This window comes from Rhinopithecus bieti, unplaced genomic scaffold, assembly GCF_001698545.2.
Source record: "Rhinopithecus bieti isolate Rb0 unplaced genomic scaffold, ASM169854v2 scaffold_13400, whole genome shotgun sequence".
Taxonomy (NCBI): domain Eukaryota; kingdom Metazoa; phylum Chordata; class Mammalia; order Primates; family Cercopithecidae; genus Rhinopithecus; species Rhinopithecus bieti.
Window position 1 is genome coordinate 4686665 of NW_016807991.1, and position 13849 is coordinate 4700513.

Sequence of the window (13849 nt, forward strand, 5' to 3'; positions counted from 1 at the left end):
TAATAAAATAAAATATAAAATATAAGATAAAATAAAATAAAAAATTAGGCCGGGCACAGTGGCTCATGCCTGTAATCCCAGCACTTTGGGAGGCCGAGGTGGGTGGATCACCTGAGGTCAGGGGTTCAAAACCAGCCTGGCCAATATGGTGAAACCCCATCTCTACTAAAAATACAAAATTAGCTGGGCATGGTGGTGCATGCCTGTAATCCCAGCTACTTGCAAGGCTCAGCCAGGAGAATCACTTGAACCTGGGAGGCGGAGTTTGCAGTAAGCCGAGGTCATACCACTGCACTCCAGCCTGGGCAACAAGAGAGAAACTCATCTCAAAAAAAAAAATTAAATTAAATTAAATTAAATTATCTGTGTTCTTTAGTTGGTACTAAAGTATCCAGTACTCAAGCACTACAAGAACTAGTTTATTGGCTGGGCATGGTGGCTTACATCTGTGAGTACTTTGGGAGGCCAAGGCGGGTGGATCACCTGAGGTCAGGAGTTTGAGACCAGCCTGGGTAACACGGCGAAACCCCGTCTCTACTAAAAATACAAAAATCAGCTGACTGTGGTGGCACACGCCTAATAGTCCCAGCTACTCGGGAGGCTGAGGCAGGAGAATTGCTTGAACCTGGGAGGCAGAGATTGCAGTGAGCTGAGATCGTGCCATTGCACTCCAGCCTGGGCAACAACAGCAAGCCTCCGTCTCAAAACAACAACAAAAAAGAACTAGTTTATTGTGACAAACCTAATAACCTTCTTTATGGGCTGCACACCCACACAAAACAATACATCCATCCTCTTTTTTCCAAATGTTTCCTTTCTTCTTCCATCCCTATCAGCTTAAAAGACATCTTAAAAGACACATCCATCCTCTCTCTTTTTTCCAAATTTTTCCTTTCTTCTTCCATCCCTATCAGCTTAAAAGATGCCCGGTGATATTTTTGCCTTGATGCTCTTAAAGTGAACCACTAGGAAGAGACTTGCGGCTTTTAAATAATCTCAACACCAAATACACATAAAGGAACTTCACCATCTTCAGGACAGGGTTCTGATTTTCAGAAGTACTCATTTATACCTATGTGCCTTTTTCAACAGGAAAGGTGCCTTTCCATGTTGACATGCATGTAAAATTGTCATTGTTATTATACAAGACTCTTTACTGCAACTCCATGAAGTGCTCACTACTTCTTCCTTTGGTCAAAATTTCGTTTTTTTTTTTTTTTTTTTTTTTAAGACGGAGTCTCGCCCTGTCGCCCAGGCTGGAGTGCAGTGGCGCGATCTGGGCTCACCTGAAGCTCCGCCTCCTGGGTTCACACCATTCTCCTGCCTCAGCCTCCCCAATAGCTGGGACTACAGGCGCCCGCCACCATGCCTGGCTAATTTTTTGTATTTTTAGTAGAGGCAGAGTTTCACTGTATTAGTCAGGATGGTCTCGATCTCCTGACCTCGTGATCTGCCCGCCTCGGCCTCCCAAAGTGCTGGAATTACAGGCATGAGCCACCGCGCCCGGCCCTTTTTTCTTTTAAATAAAAGCCGAGCACAGTGCCTCATGAATGTAATCCAGCACCTTGGGAGGTTGGGGCAAGCGGATCACCTGAGCTCAGGAGTTCGAGACCAGCCTGGGCAACATGGCGAAATCCTGTCTCTACCAAAAATACAAAATTAGCAATGTGTGGTGGCATGTGCCTATAGCCCCAGCAACTTGGGAGGGTAAGACGGTGGGTGCTAAGACAGGAGAACCACTTGAGCCTGGGAGGTGGAGGCTGCAGTGAGCCGAGATCGTGCCACTGCACTCCAGCCTGTGTGACAGAGCAAGGTCTTGTCTCAAAAACAAACAAAAATAGACACAGGGTCTTAGTATATCGCCTAGGCTGGTCTCATACTCCTGGCCTCAAGCTATCCTTTCACCTTGGCCTCCTGAAGTGCTAGGATTACAGGCATGAGCCACCATACCTGACCACGGTCAAATTTTCTCATACTCAAGGTACGAGTGAGAAAAACTGTGCTTCCCAATTTGCTATTAACTAGCTCATTTTTTCATGCTTCTTTTGTCCCTTCCCTGGAAGACACTTGCAGACTGATGATCCTTCATTTGTCAAGTTCAGTCTTTACTGCCCCCAGCATCACTCTAGATTGCATGTATTAAATACTTATATGAAGCACTCCTGGTTACCATGTAATATCAAAGTCAAGAATTTTATAAAATTCAACTTTTTATCACAAAGGACACTAACAATATGCTGTTTCTATGTCTGACTAGTTTGAGATAACCATGAACAGCCCAGCGCGGTGGCTCAAGCCCGTAATCCCAGCACTTTGAGAGGCCGAGGCAGGCAGATCACTTGAGGTCGGGAGTTCAAGACCAGCCTGAGCAACATGGAGAAATCCCGTCACTACTAAAAATACAAAATCAGCCAGGCATGGTGGCGCATGCCTGTAATTCCAGCTACTCAGGAGGCTGAGGCAGGACAATCACTTGAATCCGGGAGGCGGGGGTTGTGGTGGGGTTTGCAGTGAACCGAGAGTGCGCCATTGCACTCCAGCCTAGGCGACAGAGCGAGACTCCGTCTCAAAAAAAAAAAAAAAAGAAGAAAACTGTCTTTCACAACACTGGTCCCTGGTGCCAAAAAGGTTGGGGACTATTGGACTATCTAACAAAATGGGGTATCTGCCGTGAGGAGGTTATAACCTCTTAGCTTCTCCTGACTCACAGACAATCCCTAAATACATGTAACAAAACAAAAGTGCCAAGAGCACAGCTGCTCATGTGCTAGAGGAGAACTGCTCTGATCAGGCACTGACTCAGTTCAGTCTTTTCCTGGAGAAGTCATCTGACTCAAATTCCAGGTTACAATGCAGACTGACGAACTAGTGAGTGTTAACAATTTGACATTTTTTTTTTTTTTTTTTTGAGCTAAGATCTGGCTCTGTTGCCCAGACTGGAGTGCAGTAGTGCAATCACAGCTCACCGTAGCCCTGACTGCCCAGGCTCAAGCGATCCTCCCAACTCAACCTCCGGAGTAGCTGGGACTATAGGTGCACACCACCATACCTGGCTAATTTTCAAATTTTATTTGTAGAGATAGAATCTCACTATGTTGCCCAGGCTGTTCTCAAGCCATCTCGGACTCAAGTGACCTTCCCGCCTTTAGTGTCTCAACGTCCTGGAATTACAGGTGTGAGTCACTGTACCCGGCCAACGAGATTTCTTAATGATAACTCTTCACATGACAAATCCTTTCGTTATCACAAATTCAATTAGGGTAGTAAAGAGACTTCACCAATCAATACTGCTTTTAGAATTAGACCCCAATATTTCTTTTTTTTTTTTTTTTTTTGAGACGGAGTCTCGCTCTGTCACCCAGGCTGGAGTGCTGTGGCCGGATCTCAGCTCACTGCAAGCTCCGCCTCCCGGGTTCACGCCATTCTCCTGCCTCAGCCTCCCAGGTAGCTGGGACTACAGGCGCCGCCACCTCGCCCGGCTAGTTTTTTTGTAGTTTTAGCAGAGACGGGGTTTCACCGTGTTAGCCAGGATGGTCTCCATCTCCTGACCTCGCGATCCGCCCGTCTCGGCCTCCCAAAGTGCTAGGATTACAGGCTTGAGCCACCGCGCCCGGCCGACCCCAATATTTCTTGGAGGATTAGTGACAAAGCTGGCCAACCTATGGCTACAAAGGCCATGGTCTATTACTCCGCACCCTTCCACCAACTAGTAGAGAGATCTCAGTCATCTAAGGTGGCCAAACCATGGACCTAGGGTCACATGTGGCCCTTTCCTATGCCCTAAGGAACTCAAGAATGCAGAAAAAATAGCGATGACAAAGTAACCTTACTATTCACTACCAACAAAACCCAGGATAAGCAGACGGCCAGGGAACAGCTATGTGGTATGCCAAGGTGTGCCAAAGCTCCCTTCCGACGGGCACTGTACCCCTAGGCAAGCCCCTCAGGTCTTCCCCTTATTTATAAGATGGAGAGTCAGGCCAGCTGCGGTGGCTCACGCCTGTGATCCCGGCACTTTGGGAGGCCGAGGCGGGTGGATCACGAGGTCAGGAGATCAAGACCATCCTGGCTAACACAGTGAAACCCCGTCTCTACTAAAAATACAAAAAATTAGCTGAGCGTGGTGGCGGGCACCTGTAGTCCCAGCTACTCAGGAGGCCAAAGGAGGAAAATGGTGTGAACCCGGGAGGCGGAGCTTGCAGTGAGCCGAGATCGTGCCACTGCACTCCAGCCCGGGCAAAACAGAGCGAGACTCCATCTCAAAAAAAAAAAAAAAAAAAAAAAAATGGAGAGTCAAACAAAACCACTGGGCAAAAAAGACTCCAGTCACCAGGAGGCAAACAATATAAAACCAAAACTGCTGAAGAAAATGTGAATTAGTACATCCTCAAAAGGGCAATGCAGCCCCTTCCCTCAATACCACAGGGCATGGACCCTCACAACCAGAAATTTGTCAGGATCTTCCTACAGATATACCTGAAACACGGACAGCAAGGTGTACATACGATGAGGCTCGCAAGAGTCTCTATGGTGTCAGCATAAGACTAGAAACCGACACACGAGACAATGAATAAACCGAGGCATCCACACAAGTTATCATGAAGCAGCAGGAAGACAATGGAAACACATCTTCCTTCCAAGGTATGTGAATCTCATTATAGTGAAAGAGCCATCATAGTGAAACCCAAATTGAGAGACATTCGACAAAGTAATTGGTAAAATGTCACAGTCTTCAAAGGTGTCAAAGTTTTCAAAGTCAAAGCCGAGTGTGGTGGCTCATGTCTGTAATCCCAGCACTTTGGGAGGCTGAGGTGAGTGGATTACTTCTGAGTCCAGGAGTTCAAGACCAGCCTGGGCAACATGGCGAAAACGTCAATTAGCCCAGGATGGTGGCACACGCTTATGGTCCCAGCTACCAGTGAGGCTGAGGTGGGAGGATTGCTTGAGTTCAGGAGCTTAAGGCTGCAGTGAGTCATGATCGTGCAACTGCATTCCTACATGAGTGACAGAGCAAGACCCTGTCTCAAAAAAAAAAAAAAAAAAAAAAAAAGAAAGTCAAGGAAAGGCTGTGAGGAACTGCTCCAAACTAAAGAAGACTGAATAGGGCTGGGCGCGGTGCCTCATGCCTGTAATCCCAGCACTTTGGGAGGCTGAGGCAGATGGATCACTTGAGGCCAGGAGTTTGAGACCAGCCTGGCCAACACGGTAAAATGCCATCACTACTAAAAATACAAAAAAATTACCTGGGCATGGTGGTAGGCGCCTGTAATCCCAGACACTCAGAAGGCTGAGGTAGAATCACTTGAACCCTGGAGGTGGAGGTTGCAGTGAATCAAGATCACACCACTGCACTCCAGCCTGGGCAACAGAGTGAGACTCCGTCTCAAAAAAACAAAACAAGGCCAGGCGTGGTGGCTCAAGCCTGTAATCCCAGCACTTTGGGAGGCCGAGATGGGCGGATCACGAGGTCAGGAGATCGAGACCATCCTGGCTAACATGGTGAAACCCCGTCTCTACTAAAAAATACAAAAAAAAAAACTAGCCGGGCGAGGTGGCGGGCACCTGTAGTCCCAGCTACTCGGAGGCTGAGGCAGGAGAATGGCATAAACCCGGGAGGCGGAGGTTGCAGTGAGCTGAGAACCGGCCACTGCACTCCAGCCCGGGCGACAGAGCGAGACTCCGTCTCAAAAAACAAAATAAAACAAAACAAAACAAACAAAAATGAAACATAAAAAGCATCCAGCTCACTGGTGGCACTCAGTGCATTCTTATGACTAATATGGTCTGGAGAATGTAAACTGATCAGGACATGAAGGTCTGGATTTTTCAGAGACACAGATAGTGTAATTGCCCACTCCCTGTGAGACGATGAGGAGATAGTCCCACATAGAAGCATGGACGCTCCCAGGCCAGGATTCCCCAGGCGTCAGTCCCCTGCCCTCAGGGAAGCAAGAGCGATGCTCTCTGAAACAGAGATAGGCTAGAAACAGGCCACGGTGCAAGATAAAATGCAGTGCAAAAACCTGTCTTGATGGGCACGAACCAGGAGCAGTTATGCACCACACTTAACAACCAGAAGCTTTTCAGCAGAGCTGAGCTGACAGACACTGGCCTGGGGTCAGTGCAAACCATGGGAAAACACTTTGTCCTTGAGGAGTTTAAAGCTTGGGGAGTGGTGGCTCATGCCTGTAATCCCAAAACTTTGGGAGGCTGAGATGGGTGGATCACTCAAGGCCAGGAGTTCAAGACTAGCCTGGCCAACATAGTGAAACCATATCTCTACTAAAAATACAAAAATTAACCGGACATGGTGGTCGGCACCTGTAATTCCACCTACGAGGGAGGCTGAGGCAGGAGAATCACTTGAACCCAGGAGGTAGAGGCTACAGTGAGCCAAGACTGTGCCACTACACTCCAGCCTAGGCGACAGATTAAGACTCTGTCTCAAAAAAAAAAGCCTGCAGAGAAGTACACAGGTAACAGTACAGCGTGACAAATGGTAGGAATTCCAAAAGACAATAATTGTATTTGGGGAAGCATTTAGTTTCACATGCAAATGAATGTACAACTTTTTCTTTTTCCTTTGATGAGACGAGGCTCACTCTGTCGCCCAGGCTGGAGTACAGTGGTGTGATCTCAGCTCACCTCCACCTCCCGGGTTCAAGCACTTCTCCTGCCTTAGCCTCTCAAACACCTGGGACTATAGGCACACACCACCATGCCCGGCTAATTTTTGTATTTTTAACAGAGATGGGGTTTCAACATATTGGTCAGGCTGGTCTCGAACTCCTGACGTCGTGATCCACCCACTTCGGCCTCCCAAAGTGATGGGATTACAGGCGTGAGCCATGTGCCCGACTTGAGTATATAACTTTTTTCTTTTTTTTTTTTTTGAGACGGAGTCTCGCTCTGTCGCCCAGGCTGGAGTGCAGTGATGCGATCTCAGCTCACTGCAAGCTCCACCTCCCAGGTTCACGCCATTCTCCTGCCTCAGCCTCCCGAGTAGCTGGGACTACAGGTGCCTGCCACCTCGCCCGACTAATTTTTTTTGTATTTTTTAGTAGAGACGGGGTTTCACCGTGTTAGCCAGGATGGTCTCGATCCCCTGACCTCATGATCTGCCCGCCTCGGCCTCCCAAAGTGCTGGGATTAGCATGCCCAGTCTGAATGTATAACTTTTAAAAACACTAAGTTGTTGTTCATATGAAAAGATAATCAATTATATTCTTAAGGTTTTTACAGAAAAGAGATAAAGTAGTCAGTCCTCTTACCTGGGTATTGTCTGTATAATGAAAATATCTTGGCCACGAACAGATTCTTTTATTTCAACTCTTGTTTCTGAAAATAAAATGTTCTAAAGTTTTAAGAAAAGCTCCTATGTGTAAAAAGGAGAAAAAAGAAAAAAAAAAGCACTTCATGCCGGGCACAGTGGCACATGCCTGTAATCCTAGCACTTAGGGAGGGCCAAGGAAAGGAGATCACTTGAGCACCAGAGTTTAAGAACAGCCTAAGCAACATGACAAAATCCTGTCTCTACAAAAAGTACAAGAATTAGCTGGGCACGGTGGCTCACGCCTATAATCCCAGCACTTTGGGAGGCCGAGGTGGGTGGATCACTTGAGGTCAGGAGTTCGAAACCAGCCTGGCCAACATGGTGAAACCCCGTCTCTACTAAAAATACAAAAATTAGCTGGGCATGGTGGCAGGCGCCTGGAATCCCAGCTATTCAAGAGGCTGAGTGGAAGAATTGCTTGAATCTGGGAGGTGGAGGTTGCAGTGAGCCAAGATTGTGCCATTGCACTCCAACCTGGGCAACAGAGCAAGACTCTGTCTCAAAAATAAATAAATACATACATACATAAATAAAAAATAAAAAAAAATACAAGAATTAGCCAGGGCCAGGCGCAGTGGTTCATGCCTGTAATCCCAGCACTTTGGGAGGCCGAGGTCGGGGGATCACGAGGTCAAGAGTTCTTCAAGACCAGCCTGGCCAATATGGTGAAAAACCGTCTCTACTAAAATACAAAAATTAGCCAGGCATAGTGGCGCATGACTGTAGTCCCAGCTACTCAGGAGGCTGAGGCAGGAGAATCACTTGAACCCGGGAGGCGGAGGTTGCAGTGCGCCATAATCGTGCCACTGCACTCCAGTCTGGGTGACAGAGCAAGATTCTATCTCAAAAAAAAATAATTAGCCGGCATGGTGGCAGGTGCCTATAGTCCCAGTGGGAAGATCACCTGAGCCAGAGAAGGTCGTGGCTGCAGCATGAGCTGAAATTGTGCCACTGCACTCCAGCCTGGGCAAGAGAGACCTTGTCTGGAAAAAAAAAAAAAAGAAAGCAGAAAAGCCAAGCACTCATGATGCAACAGTTAGGTAACATTTGGAGGGAGTAAAGATTAATCTAAACCAACATTTCATCTGGTGCAAAAGAATAAATCTTGGAGCAGTATGAAGAAGAGGAAGCAAGAACAACCCCCAGACTGACCGCATTCTGTGCACTGCCACTGCATTCCACTCCCAGTGCCTACATCTGGCCGCCTTCGTTGCCACCATGCCCAAGAGAAAGGCTGAAGGGGATGCTAAGGAAGATAAGGCCAAGGTGAAGGACAAACCACAGAGAAGATCCGTGAGGCTGTCTGCTAAACCTGCTCCTCCAAAGACAGAGCCCAGGCCTAAAGAGGCTGCTGCAAAGAAGGGAGAGAAGGTACCCAAAGGGAAAAAGGTAAAAGCTGACGCTGGCAAGGAGAGGAATGACTCTACAGAAAGTGCCTGAACAGACCAGGCACCTGCTGGAGATGCCGAGGGAAATGAGTGCATTTTTGACAACTGTGTACTTCTGGTGACTGTACAGTTTGAAATACATTTTTTATCAAGTTTTATAAAAATGCAGAATTTTTTTTTTCTAAGCTATGTTGTTAGCACACAGAACACATCACTGTTGTTTCGGGGGAAGGGGCACATGTCATGAATAGAATGTCTTCAAAGCTGGATTGATGTGGGGAAAGCACCTTTCCCTTCCAGTTCTTTTGTTGTTGTTTTGTTTTTTTTGAGACAGAGTTTTGCACTTGTTGCCGAGGCTGGAGTGCAATGGCGCGATCTCGGCTCACCGCAGCCTCTGCCTCCCAGCTTCAAGCGATTCTCCTGCCTCGGCCTCCCTAGTAACTGGGATTACAGGCATGTGCCACCACGCCCGGCTAATTTTCTATTTTTAGTAGAGATGGGGGTTTCTCCATGTTGGTCAGGCTGGTCTCAAACTCCTGACCTCAGGTGATCTGCCCACCTCGGCCTCCCAAAGTGCTGGGGTGACAGGCGTGGGGCACCGCGCCCGGCCCCTTCTAGTTTGAGACTTCCTCTCGGCTCCCAGGAAGAGGGGTCCCCTGAGTTTGACACACATGGCCACCTCAGCACACAAAAGCCTTGTGGTCTGAAAAGACAAATTCGTGTCTACGTCCTCTTCTCCCTTTCCACCTTTCAGCATAGACTTCAATCCCTTAAAGCTAGACACTGTTGGGACCTGATCCCCCATAACCGATTTCCAGTGTGTCAGGCAATCTGCACCTTCCAGTGATGCCACTGACATGGTGCCCTTCAAAAGAGCAGTGGTTCTGTTTCTACACTGTGGATCTTCAGATCAATTCTGCCATTTTCATTTCACTTCCTGAAAGTCAGGGTCGGCTCGTGAAAAGTTGTTAAACATGCTAAATGTTCACTGGGTTTTACAGTGACTTTCTGATTTTTGGTAGTTCATTGAAAAGGGGAGTTTGAAAGTTATTGGGCCAGGCGCAGTGGCTCACGCCTGTAATTCCAGCACTTTGGGAGGCTGAGGTGGCCGGATCACCTGTGGTCAGGAGTTCAAGACCAACCTGACCAACATGGTGAAACCCTGTCTCTACTAAAAATACAAAAATTAGCCAGGCGTGGCTGCACACGCCTGTAATCCCAGCTGTTCGAGAGGCTAAGGCAGGAGAATTGCTCGAACCTGGGAGGCGGAGACTGCAGTAAGCTGAGATCACGCCACTGCACTCCAGCCCGGGGGACACAGCAAGACTCTATCCCAAAAAGAAAAAAAAAAAGAAAGTTATTGTATGCTGTTAATGATTGTCTGCCCATGTCCTGCCTGAAATACCATGATTGTATATTGAAAGTATCTTTAAAGGCCAGGCAGTGTGGCTCATGCCTGTAATCCCAGCACTTTGGGAGACCAAGGAGGGCGGATCATGAGGTCAGGAGATCAAGACCATCCTGGCTAACACGGTGAAACACCGTCTCTACTAAAAATACAAATAAAAACAAAATTAGCCGGGCATGGTGGTGGGTGCCTGTAGTCCCAGCTACTCGGAAAAGGCTGAGGCAGAAGAATGGCATGAACCCAGGAGGCAGAGCTTGCAGTGAGCTGAGATTGCGCCACCACACTCCAGCCTGGGCGACAGAGTGAGACTCCGTCTCAAAAAAAAAAAGTATCTTTAAAAAAACTGAATACTGCTGGGCGCAGTGGCTCATGCCTGTAATCCCAGCACTTTGGGAGGCCAAGGCAGGCAGATCACCTGAGGTTGGGAGTTCGAGACCAGCCTGACCAACACGGAGAAACGCTGTCCATACTAAAAATACAAAATTAGCCGGGTGTGGCGGCACATGCCTGTAATCCCAGCTACTTGGGAGGCTGAGACAGGAGAATCGCTTGAACCCGGGCGGTGGAGGTTGCAGTGAGCCGAGATGGCGGCATTGCACTCCAGCCTGGGCAACAAGAGCAAAACTCCGTCTCAAAAAAAAGAAAAGAAAAAAAAACTGAACACAGTCTGGCTTGAAAAAAAATAAAATAAGGGCCGGATGTGGTGGCTCACACCTGTAATCCCAGCACTTCGGGAGGTCAAGGCAGAGAGATCATTTGAGCAGGAGTTCAAGACCAGCCCGGCCAACAGGGCGAAACCCTGTCTCTACTAAAAACACAAAAACTAGCCGTGTGTGGTGGCGCATGTCTGTAATCCCAGCTACTTGGAAGGCTGAGGCAGGAGAATTGCTTGAACCGGGGAGGCGAAGGTTGCAGTGAGCCGAGATGGTGCCACTGCACTCCAGCCCGGGCGACAGAGCAAGATTCCGCCCCCAAAAAAAAGATAGTCAAACTCGAGGAAAATAAGTCCCCCAAAATAGAAGACAAAACTAAGCAACAGGTCAGCATAAAGTCTCAGGGTCAAAAGCAACAATAAAACAACAACATGTTATCAAAATAAAGACACACGCCGCACACGGTGGCTCACGCCTGTAATCCCAGCACTTTGGGAGGCCGAGGCGGGCGGATCACGAGGTCAAGAGATCGAGACCATCCTGCCTAACACGGTGAAACTCCGTCTCTACTAAAAAAATACAAAAAATTAGCCAGGCGTGGTGGTGGGCGCCTGTAGTCCCAGCTACTCAGGAGGCTGAGGTAGGAGAATGGCGTGAACCTGGGGGATGGAGCTTGCACTGAGCCTAGACTGGTCCACTGCATTCCAGCCTGGGCAATGGAGCAAGACTCCGTCTCAAAAAATAAAAAATAAAAGGTAAACAAAGAGGCCAAAGATTAACATCCTTATTATTTTTTAAACAAATGCTGAGGCCTCCTCCATGTCAGGAACTGTACTGGGAACCACAAAATGCAGTACTTGGACGAACGGACAAAGACTGACCCAGGAGAGATGATATGACATCAAGGCCAGCAAACCCTCAGGCCCAGCATGCCGGAGATACTATAGCTGTGACGAAGGAGAGAGAACAATGGGGCTGGAAACAAGGGCGTCACTGCAATCCAGAACGAGCAGTGCAGAAGGGGGTTCAGGAATCAGGAAGATGTGGATCCGAGCGTGCCAAGCAGAGGGGCAGGCAGTTAGTCTACTTAGAAAGCAGAGAGATTGAGGGGAAAGAGAGAGACAGGAAGTCAGGGAGCCAAGGGACCAGGACTTGCAGGACTCTGGATTTCATTTCTTATTCACTAAAGGGTGGAATTTATTCTAGCAGTGACAGGAAACCCACTGGAAGATTTGAGTTTGGGAAGGGTTTCATCTACTCGTTTTAAAAAGACTACTGGCTACTGTGTGAAGAAAACCATGGCAGGACAGGAGTGGCCACCGGGAGGACACAGCAGCTGTTTTGGAAGGTGTCTAGCAAGCAGCAAACGGCAGGCTGGACTGGAGTGGGAGCAGCAGAGGCTGTGAGAAGGTATCAGATTTAACAAGTATTCCCAAGTCAGAGCACACAAGATGTGGTAATGGATGGATCAAAGACGAGGCAGGTAAAGGGGTAGAATCTGGATTCCCAAAGGGCCCCATGTAATTGCTAAAAAGACTGGACTCCAGCCTAGAGGGTAGGAGTAAGGAAGCAGTAGTAAGAAAAAATATTTGCATTTTAGAAATACCGTGGTGGAAGCTGAGCACAGTGGCTCACGCCTGTAATCCCAGCACTTTGGGAAGCTGGGGCGGGAAGACTGCTTGAGCTCAGGAGTTCAAGACCAGCCTGGCCAACATAGTGAGACCCCCATCTTAATAAAAATAAACAAATAAATAAAGGCTGGGCACAGTGGCTCATGCCTGTAATCCCAGTACTTTGAGAGGCCAAGGTGGGCAGATCATCTGAGGTAAGGAGTTCAAGACCAGCCTGGCCAACATGGTGAAACCCCATCTCTACTAAAAATATAAAAATTAGCCAGGTGTGGTGGCGGGCGTCTGTAATCCCAGCTACGTAGGAGGCTGAGGCAGAAGAATTGCTTGAACCTGGGAGGCGGAAGTTGCAGTGAGCCCACTGCACTCCAGCCTGGGCGACAGAGTGAGGCTCTGTCTCAAAAAAGCTAAATAAATAAAAAATAATTTTTAAAAAAAGAAATAATTTTAACTTACCTCCATTGGTCTCCTGATATACAACAGACTTCCCCAATTCAGCACCAAGGCGCCTATAGACCAAAAAGAACAAAAAAGGGAAATTAAGATTTCTCTTTTTAAAAAAATTCCAGTTCATATGCATATGTCTAATAAAAGACTCAAATAACTAAGCTGGAACTCTTTCCAAAAAATAATTTAGAAAATCTAATTCATTAAACTAAAATTCTGCTGTCACTCCATAAGCAGCTCACCACGTTGCAACTAACATACATACTGCTTTACCAGACGGAGCTCACAACCCGTGGTTAATGTCTGTCTGGTCCATTGTTCTTTGAATAGTAATTTGCTCGGAAAATCACTTCCAAGTACTTGGTTACTAGCAATGATTTCAATAACACACGCCAGAGATAAATGCCTCAATTATCAAAAGCATAGAGAAGAGGCTTCAGCACCATTGACCAAATGTGGTGTGGATCTTGTTTGGATCCTGCTTCGAATAAACCAAGTGTAAAAACCCATTTTTGGCTGGGCACGGTGGCTCATGCCTGTAATCCCAGCACTTTGGGAGACCGAGGCAGGCAGATCACCTGAGGTCGGGAGTTTGAGACCAGCCTGATCAACATGGAGAAACCCCGTCTCTACTAAAAATACAAAATCAGCCGGGCATGGTGGCACATGCCTGTAATCCCAGCTACTAGGGAGGCTGAGGCAGGAGAATTGCTTGAACCTGGGAGGCGGAGGCTGCAGTGAGCCAAGATCACGCCATCGCACTCCAGCCTGGGCAACAAGAGCGAAACTCCGTCTCAAAAAAAAACCATTTTAAAAAATAATCAGAGAAATATGGACAAAGGGCCGGGCGCGGTGGCTCAAGCCTGTAATCCCAGCACTTTGGGAGGCCGAGACGGGCGGATCACAAGGTCAGGAGATCGAGACCATCCTGGCTAACCCGGTGAAACCCCGTCTCTACTAAAAAATACAAAAAACTAGCCGGGTGACGTAGC

At 47.8% G+C, this 13849-nt stretch overlaps 1 protein-coding gene across 3 annotated transcripts in view; it reads right to left on the reverse strand.

Annotated features, from left to right (window-relative positions):
- Positions 1-13849, reverse strand: part of PRPSAP1 (phosphoribosyl pyrophosphate synthetase associated protein 1) — a 50729-nt gene that overhangs the window by 30558 nt on the left and 6322 nt on the right. For all 3 annotated transcript variants that reach the window (XM_017884860.1, XM_017884862.1, XM_017884861.1), the window contains exons 2-3: positions 12867-12919; positions 7272-7338 (exon numbers count right to left, since the gene is read on the reverse strand). In XM_017884860.1, the coding sequence (XP_017740349.1) occupies positions 7272-7338; positions 12867-12919 (120 nt within the window). The remainder of the gene's footprint in view (positions 1-7271; positions 7339-12866; positions 12920-13849) is intronic.